Source organism: Malaclemys terrapin, chromosome 2 (genome assembly GCF_027887155.1).
Source record: "Malaclemys terrapin pileata isolate rMalTer1 chromosome 2, rMalTer1.hap1, whole genome shotgun sequence".
Classification (NCBI taxonomy): Eukaryota; Metazoa; Chordata; order Testudines; family Emydidae; genus Malaclemys; species Malaclemys terrapin.
This window is the reverse complement of record NC_071506.1, coordinates 211,592,459-211,607,239: the sequence shown is the minus strand read 5'-3', so window position 1 is coordinate 211,607,239 and position 14,781 is coordinate 211,592,459. Positions and strand designations below refer to the sequence as shown.

The following is a 14,781-nucleotide window of genomic DNA, read 5'->3' as shown; positions in this document are numbered from 1 at the left end:
CCTGCTCTTAAAAACTACAATGAAAGAGATTTCACCACCTCTCTAGGCAATTTATTCCAGTACTTAACTACTCGGACAGGAAGTTTTCCCTAATGTTCAGCCTAAGCCTCCCTTGCTGAAATTTAAGCCTGCTGCTTCTTGTCCTATCCTCAGAGGTTAACAAGAACAATTTTTCTCCCTCCTCCTTGTAACAACTTTTTATGTACTTGAAAGCTGTTGTTATGTGTCCCCGCTCAGTCTTCTCTTCTCCAGACTAAACAAACCCAATTTTTTCAATCTTCTCTCATAGGACATGTTTTCTAGACCTTTTGTTGCTCTCCTCTGGACTTTTTTCTCCATTTGTCCACATCTTTCCTGAAATGTGACACCCAGAACCCATCCACAAACCTTGTTACCCTTCAAAGAAAGCTATTAGGTTGGTTTGACATGATTTGTTCTTATCACCTTATTATCTTCTAGGTGTTTGCAAATTGATTGCTTAATTATTTGCTCCATTATCTTTCCAGGTACTGAAGTTAAACTGTGTGGCCTGTAATTCCCCAGGTTGTCTTTAGCCCCTTTTTATAGATTTGCACTATATTTGCCCCTTTTCAGTCCTTTGGAATCTCTCCCATCTTCCATAACTTTTTGAAGATAAACTCCAGTGGCTCAGATATCTCGTCAGTCAGCTCCTTGAGTATTCTAGGATGTATTTTATGAGACCCTATCGACTTGAAGACATCTAACTTATCTAAATATTTGTTAACTTGTTTTGTCCCTATTTTAGCCTCAGATCCGACCTCATTTTCACTGGTGTTCACTATGTCAGACGTCCAATTGCTACTAAACTTTTTGGTGAAAACTGAAATAAAAAAGTCATTCAGCACTTCTGCCATATTCACATTTTCTGTTGTTATTTTTCCCCTCTTGTTGAGTAACGGGCCTAACCTGTCCTTTGTCTTCCTCTTGCGTCTAATGTAGTTATAGAATGTTTTCTTGTTACTCTTTGTGTCTCTAGCAAGTTTAATCTTTCTTTGTGCCTTGGCCTTTATAATTTTAATTCTACATGCTTATGTTGTTTGTTTATATTTATCCTTTGTAATTTGACCAATTTTCCACTTTTTGTAAGTCTTTTGAGTTTCAGATAATTGAAGATCTCCTGGTTAAGCCAGGGTTGTCTCTTGCCATACTTCTTATCTTTGCTACACAGTGGGATAGTTTGCTCTTGTGCCTTTAATAATGTCTCCTTAAAAACCAGCCAACTTTCTTGAATTGTTTTTCCCTTCCTCTTTTCTCTTGAACTTGCTTCCCATGGGATCTTACCTACCAGCACCCTGAGTTTGCTAAAGTCAGCCTTCTTGAAATCCATTATCTTTATTGTGCTGTTTTCACTCCTACCATTCCTTAGAATTGTGAACTCTACCATTTCATTATCACTTTCACCTAAGCTGCCTTCCACTTTCAAATTCTCAACCAGTTACTCCCTATTTGTCAAAATCAAATCTAGAACAGCCTCTCCCTTAGTAGTTTTCTCCATCTCTGAAATAAAAAAAATTGTCTCCAATACATTCCAAGAAATTGTTGGATAATCTGTGCCCTGCTGTGTTATTTTCCCAACTGATGGCTGAGTAATTGAAGTCCCCCATCACCACTAAATCCTGTGCTTTGGATGATTTTGTTAGTTGTTTAAAAAAAGCCTCATCCACCTCTTCTTCCAGGTTAGGCAGTCTGTAGTAGACCCCTACCATGACATCACCCTTGTTTTTTACCCCTGTTATCCTTACACAGAGCCTTTCAACAAGCCTGTCTTCTATTTCCATCACAACCTCAGTTCAAGCGTATACATCTGTTTTCCCTGCTTGTCCTTCCTGAGCAAGCTGTATCCTTCTATAACAATATTCCAATTGTGTATCATCTCACCATGTTGCCGTTCCAAGAGCATAGGGCCAACCACAACTCAGTTATTTTTCCACCACAGAATCTAGCTATACAATAGAACTCTGAAGCAGAGGGGAGGAAGGGTGGGTCGTGGAACACATATATATGGACTACATCTCGAACAACATCATCGATAAAAAAACTCTTAAATAACTTTTTCTTCAAGTGTTTGTCCATACATATGTATATATTCCACTCTTGGTGACTCCAAAGCAGTGACCTAAATAAGGTGGTGGGTGCTCAACAGAATCTTACACAGGGCTATTTGGTCTAGACCAAGATTCCACTTGTCTATCAGGAGATTCTCCAGTGGGCTGCCTCCCAGAATGCTGCTGATTTGTTAGAAATGTCAGATGCCAAGAAATGTTTAGTGTCCTGCTCTAGAGCCTTCAAGAGGTTGGAAGTTACGGAAATCTTTAAAGGAGTCAAAATATTATAGCAGCAGTGCTAGAGAAGGAAAAGAATTCTAGTAGATTATGATGGTTTGGGGGAAGGGTTGCACCAAGAACAGAGAAAACTGAATGATTTTTTGAGAGGGCTTACACTGAATTAAGGATGATTTAGAGAGCCTGAGAAGAGGGGTATTGTAGAGGATGAAGTTTGTGTTTAGTTTATTATTTTAATAAATTGGACCTGATGTTTTGTAATCAATACTGCTATTAAGTAAAATGTTTTATATTTTGTTTTTCTGACCCTTCCCTTCATGCTCCAGAATTAAGTAATGTATATGCTATATTTATGCAGATTTAATTAAACACGTACAAGAATGCATGTTCTGGGCATCAGGGACCCTTGCCATCAGTTAAAAGGACAAAAATAAATACAAAACCAAAATAGCAACACATTTTTCCCACATACATAATCACTAGGTGTCAAAAATATTACAAACCAAATAAAATCTCCCCATTCCTCAAAGGAGCTCTTTCCCTAGCCATCTGAGCCCTCACAAAATGCCTGCCCAAAAGAATAAAAATATTAAAATTGTGACCTTTCTGTTGAGAATATCCATTTTATTGTCTTTACTGAAAACCACAATTGAGCCTGCATAATTAAAAAAAACAAAAATGATAGCTTCAGATTTAGAAAAAACCCTCAGATGATTCATGCATAGCCACTCTTTAATTGTAAAGTGAATTTCTACTCTGAAAAGCGAGTATGTACAAATACATCACTTTATTCAATTATTATTTAGGCAGGGACAATGAGCATAAAGGGAAGGAGCTTGTAAAATGGTTAAAAAAACAAAACAAAAAGTATCCAGAGAGTTTAGGCTGTATTGTAATTGTGAAGCCTGAATCTTTAAAGGTCCTAATTCTGTAATGACTGTGTATGTGCAGAACTTCATGTATCATAAGAAGTCCCATTTGAGATCTAACAGCCAAATCCAAAGCCCTGTGGAAGTTGACGAGGGTCTTTCCATTGACTTCTATGGGCATCAGATTAGTACCCAGTCATTAGGGTCCATTCCTGCTTCACATTGTATTTCAGTTAGTTTTGTATTTGATTTCAGTGGGAGCAGGATCAGAGCCTCAGTCACACTTAACACAATTTTCTTCCTATTTTTCTATTATAAAATAGTTCTCATAAAAAAGAGAGATTCAGAAGTATTTTTGTAATAGGAAAAAATACTAATATACTTGATACCGCATCAGGATACTTGAAGATGGGCTAAACACCACAGGCTCTTGCTTAAATATTTCTCTAACTAAAGGAAAAAATGCTTGTTTGTTTTCATTACACAATAGTGTCTAATATGTGTTCTGTGCTTTGTATTGTCTCTCAATTGATTGTTTTTAATATTTTAGAAAATCATAGACTGGAATCGTCACATCAGAATCATCTAATTTTGAAGGTCTTAGTGGTAGGTATGTTTAGTGTAATATTTTATTTAAGGAGGCAATATATAATGTGTTAGACACTTGTTTCCACAATGGTCAGCTTTCATTTTTCCCATATTGAATTTCTTCCTGTCAAGATTCTAGATGTGTGGATTTTTCTTTTTTCTTTAGATGATCCTTGCTGCACCTGGAAGCTATTGCTTTCATTCTTTAAAAGGATAAGTTCAAATTTATGTATCAAGAAGCTCTTGTTTTCACTTCATTCATCCAAGAATATTACCAAATGCTTGATGTAGAGCCTGATTGTGCAAACACTTTTAAAATACATTAACATACTTGCATAAGTAGTCATAGGAGTGTAGTTATTCACGAGCATAAGGGCACGTCTACATTGGCAAAGTTACAGCGCCGGCAGTTACAGCGCCGCTCAGAAAGCACTGAAGGGAAACCGCTGTTGTGTTCACACTGGGCTGGTGTACACTGGGGGGGGATCGATCCATGATACGCAACTTCAGCTACGCGAACTGCGTAGCTGAAGTCGAAGTATCTTGGATTGAATTACCTGGGGTCCATACGGCTCGGGATCGACGGCTGCGGCTCCCCCATCGACTGCGCTACCGCCACTCGCTCTGGTGGAGTTCCGGAGTCGACAGGGAGCGCATTCAGCGATCGATATAACGCATCTTAATGAGATGCGATATATCGATCCCGGATAAATCGATTGCTGCCCGCCGATACGGCGGGTAGTGAAGACATATCCACTGTCAGCTGCCTGCACAATAGCATGTTCACACTTGTGGCGGTATTTGGAGTGGTGCACTCTGGGCAGCTATCCCGCAGAGCACCTCTTTCTCTTCTGCCGCTAAGGTGGAGGAGGTTTGTGGGGCATCATGGGTCCTGTCCCAATGACCCGTAAGGCATTGCTTCGCATCCCTAAAATCCCTGTGCTTCCGTCTGCGTTTGGCACCATCTTTCAACCGTTTGTGTACTGCGTGCACTGCCTCTTCGGGCTGCAGGAATGGATCCCGAACTGTTGACCAGTATGCTGCTCGCTTTGAGTAACACGTCACGAGTGGCAGTGGAGTTATTCCTTATACTACAAAGGCAAGAGGAGTGTGACATTGATCTCGCCACACGTAGTAGCTATGACACAAGATTGGTTGTGGCATTCATGGAGGTGGTGATCACAGTGGAACGCTGCTTTTGGGCTCGGGAAACGAGCACTGAGTGGTGGGACCACATCATCATGCATGTCTGGGATGATGAGCAGTTGCTGCAAAACTTTCAGATGAGGAAAGCCATATTCATGGGACTGTGTGATGAACTCGCCCAAGCCCTGCAGCACAAGGACATGAGAATGAGAGTTGCTCTGTCATTGGAGAAGCTCGTGGCGATTGCACAGTGGAAGCTGGCTACTCCAGAATGCTACCGATCAGTCGCTAACGAGTTTGGAGTGGGAAAGTCGACCGTTGGACTTGTTTTGATTGAAGTGTGCAGGGCCATTAATTGCATTTGCTCCGAAAGACCGAGACTCAGCAATGTGCGTTACATTTTGGATGGCTTTGCACAAATGGGCTTCCCTAACTGTGGAGGGGCGGTAGATGGCATGCATATTCCGATTCTGGCATCAGACTACCTAGCCATCGAGTACATTAATCGAAAGGTGTATTTCTCAATGGTTCTCCGGGTGCTTGTGGATCACCATGGGCATTTCATAGACATTAGCGCAGGCTGGTCCGGAGACTTGCATGATGCACGCATCTTTCAGAACACTGGCCTGTTCAGGAAGCTGCAAGCAACGACTTTCTTCCCGGACCAGAAGATCACTGTAGGCGAAGTCAAAATCCCCATTGTGATTCTGGGAGACCCCGCCTACCCCTTAATGCCGTGGCTTATGAAGCCATACACGGGGCAACTTGACTGCAGCAAGGAGCGGTTCAACAACAGGCTGAGCAAATGCAGAATGACTGTTGAGTGTGCTTTTGGCTGTTTAAAAGCCTGCTGGCACTGCCTCTATGTGAAACAGGACCTGTCTGATGACAATATCCCTATGAAAGAACAGGAGTACTTGTGGCACCTTAGAGACTAACAAATTTGTTAGTCTCTAAGGTGCCACAAGTACTCCTGTTCTTTTTGAGGATACAGACTAACACGGCTGCTATCCTGAAACCTGTCAATATCCCTATGCTTATAGCTGTGTGCTGTATGCTCCATAATATTTGTGAAATGAGGGGTGAAAGCTTCACTCAGGGCTGGCCAGCCCGCGCCACTTCCAGCAGCTCCCATTGGCCTGGAGCAGTGAACCGCGGCCACTGGGAGCCGCGATCGGCCGAACCTGCGGATGCGGCAGGTACACAAACCGGCCCAGCCGGCCAGGGGCTTTCCCTGCACAAGCGGTGGAACAAGTTTAGGAACCACTGGACTAGAGCATTGCTGAAGTCAGCTGGTCTCTGCACAGCTGCAGGGGTCTGCATATGTGGATCACAGTGCAGGATCAGGGCTTAAAGCCCTCATTGAGGAATAATTACTTATGTTTGAGAAAGAGCAAATAAGTGTTAAATGATTGAACATGTTTTGTGCATGCCCATGAAAAACATTTTTGTGTGTGTGTGTGTGTGTGTGTGAGAAAATACCTGAGAACTGTAGCTTCCATTCTGTGGAGTTGCATTTAAAAAAAATTGTTCAATTCAGTAATGCTGTATCTTAAAGATTTTTTTGTTTCATCTTACAAAATTGAATGTTTCTTAAGCAACATTAAATTGTCCAGACTGCTCATGTCCAGGCTGATCCAATGCCCATTGAAGTCTTTCCATTGAATGCACTGAGTTTTGGATTAGGCCCATGTTGTATTCATCTCTACCCAGATATAACGCTGTCCTCGGGAGCCAAAAAATCTTACCGCATTATAGGTGAAACCGCGTTATATCAAACTTGCTTTGATCCACCGGATTGTGCACGCTCCTCACCCCGGAGCACTGCTTTACCGCATTATATCCGAATTCATGTTCTATCGGGTCGCGTTATATTGGGGTAGAGGTGTATTAGAATACTATTTAGATTATTAAATTTGCAACTTTAATATTAAAGTATGTACAATGTGGCAAGGTAACTCTTGCCATGGAAACCTTAATGTTTTCTGTTTTTTGTGTGTTCATATATAAACAATGTTAACTTCAAATGTAATGTATTAAATACTCCAGGCTACTTTTTGAAAAGTGGTTAATCAGTTTTGGTCCATCAACTTTTGGGTGCCCAATTTGAGGAGATTTAAAGGGGCTTGATTTTTAGAAAGTATTGAGCACCTGCCTTCTGCTAATCAGGCCCCTTTAATGTGTTTTGAGATGGGCATCCAAAAAATAGTGGTATTGCAAATCTCATTGGTCACTTTTAAAAAATTTCTTTGTTTTTTCCTCTGACTTACGTTTTTGTTATTAAACAATTTTTTGTTCCTGTTGCTTATTCCTTCTTGTCAAGTTATAATCTGCTATAATGATGTAGTTCCATCTGCAGCTGATGGACAGGATTCTGATTTCAGGTGGGAAATAATAGGAGTAGATAAATGTTAAAATAAAGTTCCATTTTTTGTATCTCCAGTAATATATAAATTAAGCTTAAAAAAAAAAAAGCTGGGACAAGATAAATAAATCATTTTATAAGCATAATGTATTAAAAACATAAATTTGCATGTTTGTGCAATATTATAGTCAGTGGGTGTGATGTTCTGTACCGCGGGGGAACGCCCTACACCCCCATGTTAATCCTTATAATATGATTGTGTGGTAGTCAGTGCAAAGTTTGTCATGTCGGGTGTCTTCAGAAGGCGCATGATGCACTGAGCATTGCTATAGTAATGTTATAGGTTGTAATTTCATGTATATAGTTATGAGGCTGAAAATGTGTCCTTGTGGCTTAAAACATGCCCAGGCAAAAACTCTCCAAGAGCAGAGGGGCTGTTCACACCTCATCAGGGAATGGATGGGATAAACCCAGCCCAGCCTCACAGGAACAAAGGATCTGTTGGACTCTTGAGTGAGTCACCTTCCTTTGGTCAGTTTGGGACTACTCTTAAGGAGGGGAAAGCCAAGAGGGATGAAAGAACATGGTAAAAGGGAGAGACATTTGCCATGCTCTTCCTCGCTCTTCCACCTCCATCTACAGACATCACCATCAAGCGATGAAGCGCTGATCAAAGGGGAGAGCTTGGCTGAAGGGCAACCAGCTAGCCTGTGGTGAGAAGCATCTAAGTTTGTAAGGATACTGAAAGTGTTAAGATCAGCTTAGAATGCGTTTTGCTTTTATTTCATTTGACCAAATCTGACTTGTGCTTTGACTTATAATCACTTAAAATCTATCTTTGTAGTTAATATATTTGTTTGTTTATTCAACGTGAAGCAGTGCGTTTGATATGAAGTGTGTCGGAGACTCCCCTTGGGATAACAAGCCTGGTGCATATCAATTTCTTTGTTAAATTGACGAACTCATATAAGCTTGCAGTGTCCAGTGGGCATAACTGGACACTGCAAGACGGAGGTTGCTAGAGTTGTGTCTGGGACCGGAGATACTGGCTAGTGTCATTCGGTTGCACAATCCAAGGAGCAGCTTACATGCCAGAGGCTGTGCATGAACAGCCCAAGTGTGGGGGTTCTCACTGCAGAGCAGGGTAAGGCTGACTCCCAGAGTCAAGAATTGGAGTGACCTAGCAGATCACCGGTCCAAATAATACCAGGTGAACGTCACAGTGGGTTTTGATTTTTTTTTTTTTTTTTAAATCCAGTTAACATTTGCTAATTTTGTAGGCGTTCTTTATTTTTCTGGTGAATCACTGCTGTAGTCTAAAATACAACTCTGGTATTTTTGATGGAGGTCACTCTTGTGTTGTTACATTATGCAGCTAGAGATGGCTAGTTTTCTGTGGTTAATGAAAGACTTACCAAAAAGGTATTATACAAAACCATTGGCTGCCTTATTGTACATAGGAATCACATTTATGCAGATATAGTTTTGCTTCTACAGCTGTTTGTCAGAAAATGGGAATGTTGGCTATTTTGTGTAGTGTGTGCACAAAATAAAATATTACATTTTATATTTGTGTACACATATATCTAGTTTATATAATAATGTACAACCATATACCTTTATGGAACCCTCAACAGATGCATTCTCCTATCTTGCAAAATTTACAGATGACAAATGTTATGGCAGATTGGTACTTACAAATTGCAGAAGGAAGAGAGCCTAGGGGGCTCCAGAAGAGGGGTGAAATAAACAAACCTCCCCTTTCTCCCCAAACTCTGCCAACACTAATGGCAAATAGGATACATTTTTGGGAGGTGATCTGCTGGGGAATCCATTGGGAGTTGTGTATATATATCCAGAAAATGTATCCTCCTTGCTACATATATCCTTTCATTTAAGCAAGGTTCCAAATTCATGCATACAGTCGTCACACTTTAAAATTCATTCTTACTTTAGAGACAATACCAATTCCAGTGGTATTTCCAATTTTAAATATATGGAATATCTGTCAAACTCGTGTAATCTTTTAAAACTGATTGAACCTAACATGCAACTGCAGTGTATATCATGTATATACACCCACTTCTCAATGAGTCATCCAGCAGGTATATATTTATAACGTATTTCCAACACTGTGACATAACTTAAAGAAACATTGTCATCTCAGTTTAGAACCAAAATTTGTCCTTCAAATCTCTCCTCAAGACCTGCTTTTATTTTTGTGCCTATGTGAAACTGGCAACTGATGAAAACTATGTAGATGGCTGTAGGGATTTAATGTTTATCTGCTGTATTTGTTTACTTACATTTTATAAGTTTAATGTAGCTATGCATATATGCCGTGAATCAGGAAAACATGTAAGCACATTAAGTGCTTTTCTGAATAGGAATGTTTCCCTGAAAAGCTTAAAAAAAAAAAAAAAAAAAAAAAAAAAAAAAAAAAAGCTAAAAGCTGGGATTTATAACAACATGCTCTTATTACTGTTTCTTCTCCTTTTCCCTTCTCTTCTCCTTTTGAGTTGTTTGTTTATACCCCTTTGTTGTGTCTGGGACAGACGCTACCTTCTTACTCTGTGTTTGTACGACGCCATAACTGACTGGAGCTTCTAGGAATTAGTACATTGAGAACAGGCTCAGATTTTCAAGGTAGCCTAAAGTGAAATTGAGCGATCTAGTTTCACTGAGAAAAATGCAAAAGTAAATGCTATAGACATTGAAAAGTAGGTTAGAAAATCTAAGTTGTTAGTAATACAGGTACTGAACTTTGTAAATGAAGAATTTTTATCTGAACAATAATTCTTTAATTGAATTAGCTGTTACGTTGGGTGCTATTTATTGCTCATAGTCTACATTTGCTCTCTTGAGCTTGCTTTTCAATAATACTATTTACATTTTTTCTTTGCAGTTCAACTTTTTAAACTGCTTTGCCTCCCTCTTCTACATTGCTTTTGTCCTTTTTGATATGAAACTTCTGCGACAGGTGAGTTCTGGAAACTGTAAGATATCTAAGAAATATAGGGATAGTTGAAATAGGAATTCAGAGGGTTTCTATTGCTTTTCTAATATAGGATATGTATTCACCCTCTCTTAATAATTTCTGGTAAATCCAGTTATCTGTATTTCAGTGTCTCTAATATATTTGCAAAGTCATAACAGTATGAAAGAGTCACAAATAAAACCTACAAATAAGAAAATATTTTCAAACAATTTGACCTGCAAAGAAGAAAAAGGTGGGTGGGAGGTTAATATCTTTTTGATATATAAACAAGGCCTGAAACCTTTTTTCTCTTGCCTTTTTTTTGTTATGCAGTAGACTTTTCAAATCTTGTCTGCATTGTTTTTCCCGAGGGACTCTGTTGATGACTGGAGAACAGTAGGATTATGACTACCATAAAAACCAAGCATTTGGAAAGAATTGAAGGGAAAATCATTTTTAGTCACTTTTTAAAACTCACTCTGTTTTTATTGATATCCATCTAACTTAAATGCATGAAAAATCGGAAGAAAAGATGTCTTTGTTTCAAAATTTAAAAATCTTTGATTTAAAGCTGATAACTCTTGAACTTGAGTTCTCTGGTCCTCCAAGGAGACCTTCAGAAAAACCAGGAAAGACAAGACTTGATATTGCTGATATTTTTATGTAAAATGCAAGTGGAAAAGAAATTAAACAAAACAAAAATAAATCCAAACTTTCAGGTTTTCTTTATACAGTAACTCCTCACTTAATGTTGTAGTTATGTTCCTGAAAAATGTGACTTTACGTGAAACGATGTTAAGCAAATCCAATTTCCCCATAAGAATTAATGTAAATGGTGGGGGGTTAGGTTCCAGGGCCGCTTCCCCTACTCTGCAAGCACCGGGGTGGGAGGCTCAACCCTCAGACCGCCCACTCCAACCCTTCCCCCAAGTCCCCATCCTTGACCTGCCTCTTCTCCCCTCCCACCTCTTCCCCCTTTACTTCGCACGCTGCGTCCTGGCTCCTCCCCCTCCCTCCCCTCCCTGATTCCTGTTGCTGCGTTTGGGATGCAGGGGAGGGAGGAGGGAGGCGCGCCAAGTCCTCGCTCCTCTCCCCTCCCTCCTGCCTCCAAAACACTGCAAGCCAGCTTATTGCCGCCAGCAGGAAGCGGGGGGAGGAAGGGGAAAGGCGCTGATCCGCGGGGTCTGCCGGTGGGCAGGAGGCGTGGGGGCTGGGGGGCGTAGGGAGGCTGCCAGCTGTGGAGAAAGCAGGCAGCCAAACAACACAAGAGTGGAGCATTGCACAACTTTAAATGAGTATGTTCCCTAATTGATCAGCAGCATAACAACGAAACAACGTAAGCGGGACGACTTTAAGTGAGGAGTTACTGTATATCATAAAGAACCACAAACTTTTTTTTTGTCTTTGTGGGTAATTTTTTAAATAAGTAAATTTAAGCAACAGTTTAAACCTACAAATTAGAAAATGTCTGCAGACAGCTTAAAAGCAGAAAGTGAAGAAACAAAGGCCAATATTAAAAACTGTTGGCTTTTGCAGTTGAGGAGCTCCTACTCACTCGGGTAATGGGAGTTTGGAAGTGGAATGCTGGTCTCATGAATTAGTGTCACTTAAGATTTTCTTGTGTTTGAAATTGTCCTTTGTTTTTCTTGGTGTGGTGGTTTCTGAGCTGCTTGTCCTTGGAGCTACAAGAATTCCTCCATTTCCCTCTTTTTATTTTCCCAAACTCTAATTATAGTGACCCTTTATCTGAAAAGGCCACAATTTGGCTTGCTTTGGAGCCCATTTAGCTCTATTATTAGTTTTGTCAGTGGGGTTGTTACACATTGGCAAAGCATTCATTTTCCTCACAAGAGACTGAGTGTACAGTCTGCTCAGCACTTAGTCCCTACCAGCCATGGCAAAGACTGGGAATTAGATCCACCTCATGTGTGTTGTGGTATTGCTAGACCACTAGACTGGCTTGATATTTGCTTTTATTGTCATTATAAATAACCATTGACAATGTTATCTAAATGCACAAAATAATAAATTTTAAGATATATCACAATTTTGTTAAATAAGTGTTGTTTTGTTTAATTTTCTTAAGAGCTTGGCCACTCTGCTGATAACTTCACAGATCCTTAATCAATTTGTAGAAGCCTTACTTCCTTACTGGCTCCAAAAGAGACATAATAAGAAAGTGAAGAAGAGGGTCTACTCCATAAAAGTGGATACTGATCTTTCATTATTTGAGCAAGTCAACCTGGAAAAAGAAATGGGCACCTATCTTGTAAGTTGAACATATGCTGCTTTGGTACAACTTTTGAAATTTACTGCTGACAAAAAGGGGCCATATGTTAATTTTAGATAACTGTAATGTAGTGGCTTGTGAAGAGAAGGAACTGTTTTATTTTAGACGGGAATTTGAAGATGTGGTGTAAACATTTTGGGTTTTGTGCGTTAGTCATTATGTGTCCCATACAAACAAACCACAGAACCATTGAGAAAGCTAAATTGCTAACATAACACCTGCTTCAGTCCTAAAGTAGGATATAAGTTGCTGAATCAGAAATATTTGGTCACTTTTTTACCAGCAGAAGGTAAAATAGCTTATTAGTCTAAGATGTTTTGTGCAAACAGATATGGAAAAAATCGTGTTGCAATTTTAAATAAACAAGGGATGATACTAGAATACATTATACTCAGTTCTTTTGGTGCCTTTGGTATACATTACACTTGTGTGTCCTCTAGGGATATGAATATTCTAATTACTACCACTTCATAATTTCCACTGTTAAAAATCAAAGGATATGTCTAGAGCAGGGGTTCTCCAACTTCATTGCACCGCAACTGCCTTCAGACAAGAAAAATTACTACATGATCCCAGGAGGGGGGAGCGAAGTCTGAGCTCGCCTGAGCGCTGCCGCCCTTGCGGGTGGGGGGGAAAGTGGGGCAGCCAAAACCCAAGCTCCACCACCCCAGGCGGAGGGGCCAACGCCAAAGCCAAGGGCATCAGCCCCAGGCAGGGGGCCTGTAACCTGAGTCCTGACACCCAGGGCTGAAGCCTGACACCTGGGTGGTGGGGCTTTTGGGCTTCAGCTTCAGCCCTGGGCTTCAGCAAGTATAAGCCGGTCCCGACCCACAGTTTGAGAACGCTGGTCTAGAAGGTGTAACCTAACTCCTATTTTAAAACTTCTTTACTTTCTAGTTATTTCCACCTTTTTCTTGTTCTATGTCCCTGATTATGCTTACTAAAGATGCACACATCCCTGCCACCAGTGCAATGATATTCTCCAAAAATACCTGTGCCAGTGGTTTCTTGCTCATGAGTCTTTTGCTTCTAACAAAAGCCTATGAAGGAACTCCAATAGTTGAAATGTTCTGAGATGTCAAGGCACCTCATGCACCCTTTTCCTAAGGTCAGTTCCTTTCTAATTGCCTTTGGTAGAGCTGCTACCGTGACTTATCAGTACTTTGACAATTGGTCTGGCTCACAGCATCTCTCAAAATTTGCAGCATTTCTGGTCTTCCATATCCTTGTTGGTCAGATTCTTAATTTAAAAAAAAACCTTTCTCGAATTCTGGTCCCTGTGTGCATTTCACTTTGGGTACGCATGCACACCAGGTGCCTGAGACGGGAAGGGTTTTTTCAGCAGCGTCTGCCTGTTGGTCTGTGCCAACGCCATTTGCCTCTTTGTGCTCCAGTCTGAGGGTATAAAGGGCGGTTCAGACTGAATGCCTCTCCAGTTCCTTCTCTACCGCTGCATGATACGAGACAGAACTTCTCCAGTGTCCTCTGAGTCTTTTTCTCTTTGAACCAGTAAGTATTTTAGGTTATTTAAATAGTTTTTGTTAGTTTAGTATAGTATTAGAGTTACATCATTAGATAGTATAGTCTGTGGCGGAGGGCCTTCCCCTCATCCTCCATACTAGGTCTATTGTGCCCCAAATCCTGACTTTAAGAAATCTCTGTCCTACTCTCAGGTGTTCCCAGTTTCAGATGACCAGCAGCGGTGTCTATATTGCCTCAGAGAAGCCCTGGTCCTTTCCAACTGCAACTGCCGCTCCAAACTGGGAAAGGCAGACAGACTCAAGAAATACCTTATGAAGCATGCCATGAGGCTGCAGTCTGACCCAGCCTAGACAGCCCCCTCCCTTTAGAGTGGCTAGAAGTGCCAAGAAACACATTGCCAAGCTCGTATTGGATGCAGAGGCAGGCAGGAGTAGAGATATGGACTCCTCCTATAAATCTGCATATGAGAGTAGAAAACTCTCATGAGTTGGGGAGAGCCCCTGCATTCAGATCATCCCTCTGAGCAGGAGAGCCTTTTCTCTAACACCGTCTCAGTCAAGAGATGCTCGTGGATCTTTGAAGATCTGTAAGGAGGCCTCAGCAGATCTGCAGGCTCCAAAAGAGAAGATGGTACCAGTGGGCTCAATCATACCACCAGCACCAAATGAACATAAGCACTGGACCACAAGAGCAAGCAATGAGCGGCACTGTCCAAAGACAATCATACGCTGTTGGCTCTGCCACACTCCAGCAATGAAAAT

General features: G+C 40.8%; 1 protein-coding gene across 2 annotated transcripts in view; it reads left to right on the top strand.

The window, feature by feature from the left end:
- Positions 1-14,781, top strand: part of ANO10 (anoctamin 10) — a 233,759-nt gene that overhangs the window by 26,343 nt on the left and 192,635 nt on the right. For both annotated transcript variants that reach the window (XM_054019806.1, XM_054019805.1), the window contains exons 7-9: positions 3,723-3,778; positions 10,177-10,251; positions 12,335-12,517. In XM_054019806.1, coding sequence (XP_053875781.1) covers positions 3,723-3,778; positions 10,177-10,251; positions 12,335-12,517 — 314 coding nt within the window. The remainder of the gene's footprint in view (positions 1-3,722; positions 3,779-10,176; positions 10,252-12,334; positions 12,518-14,781) is intronic.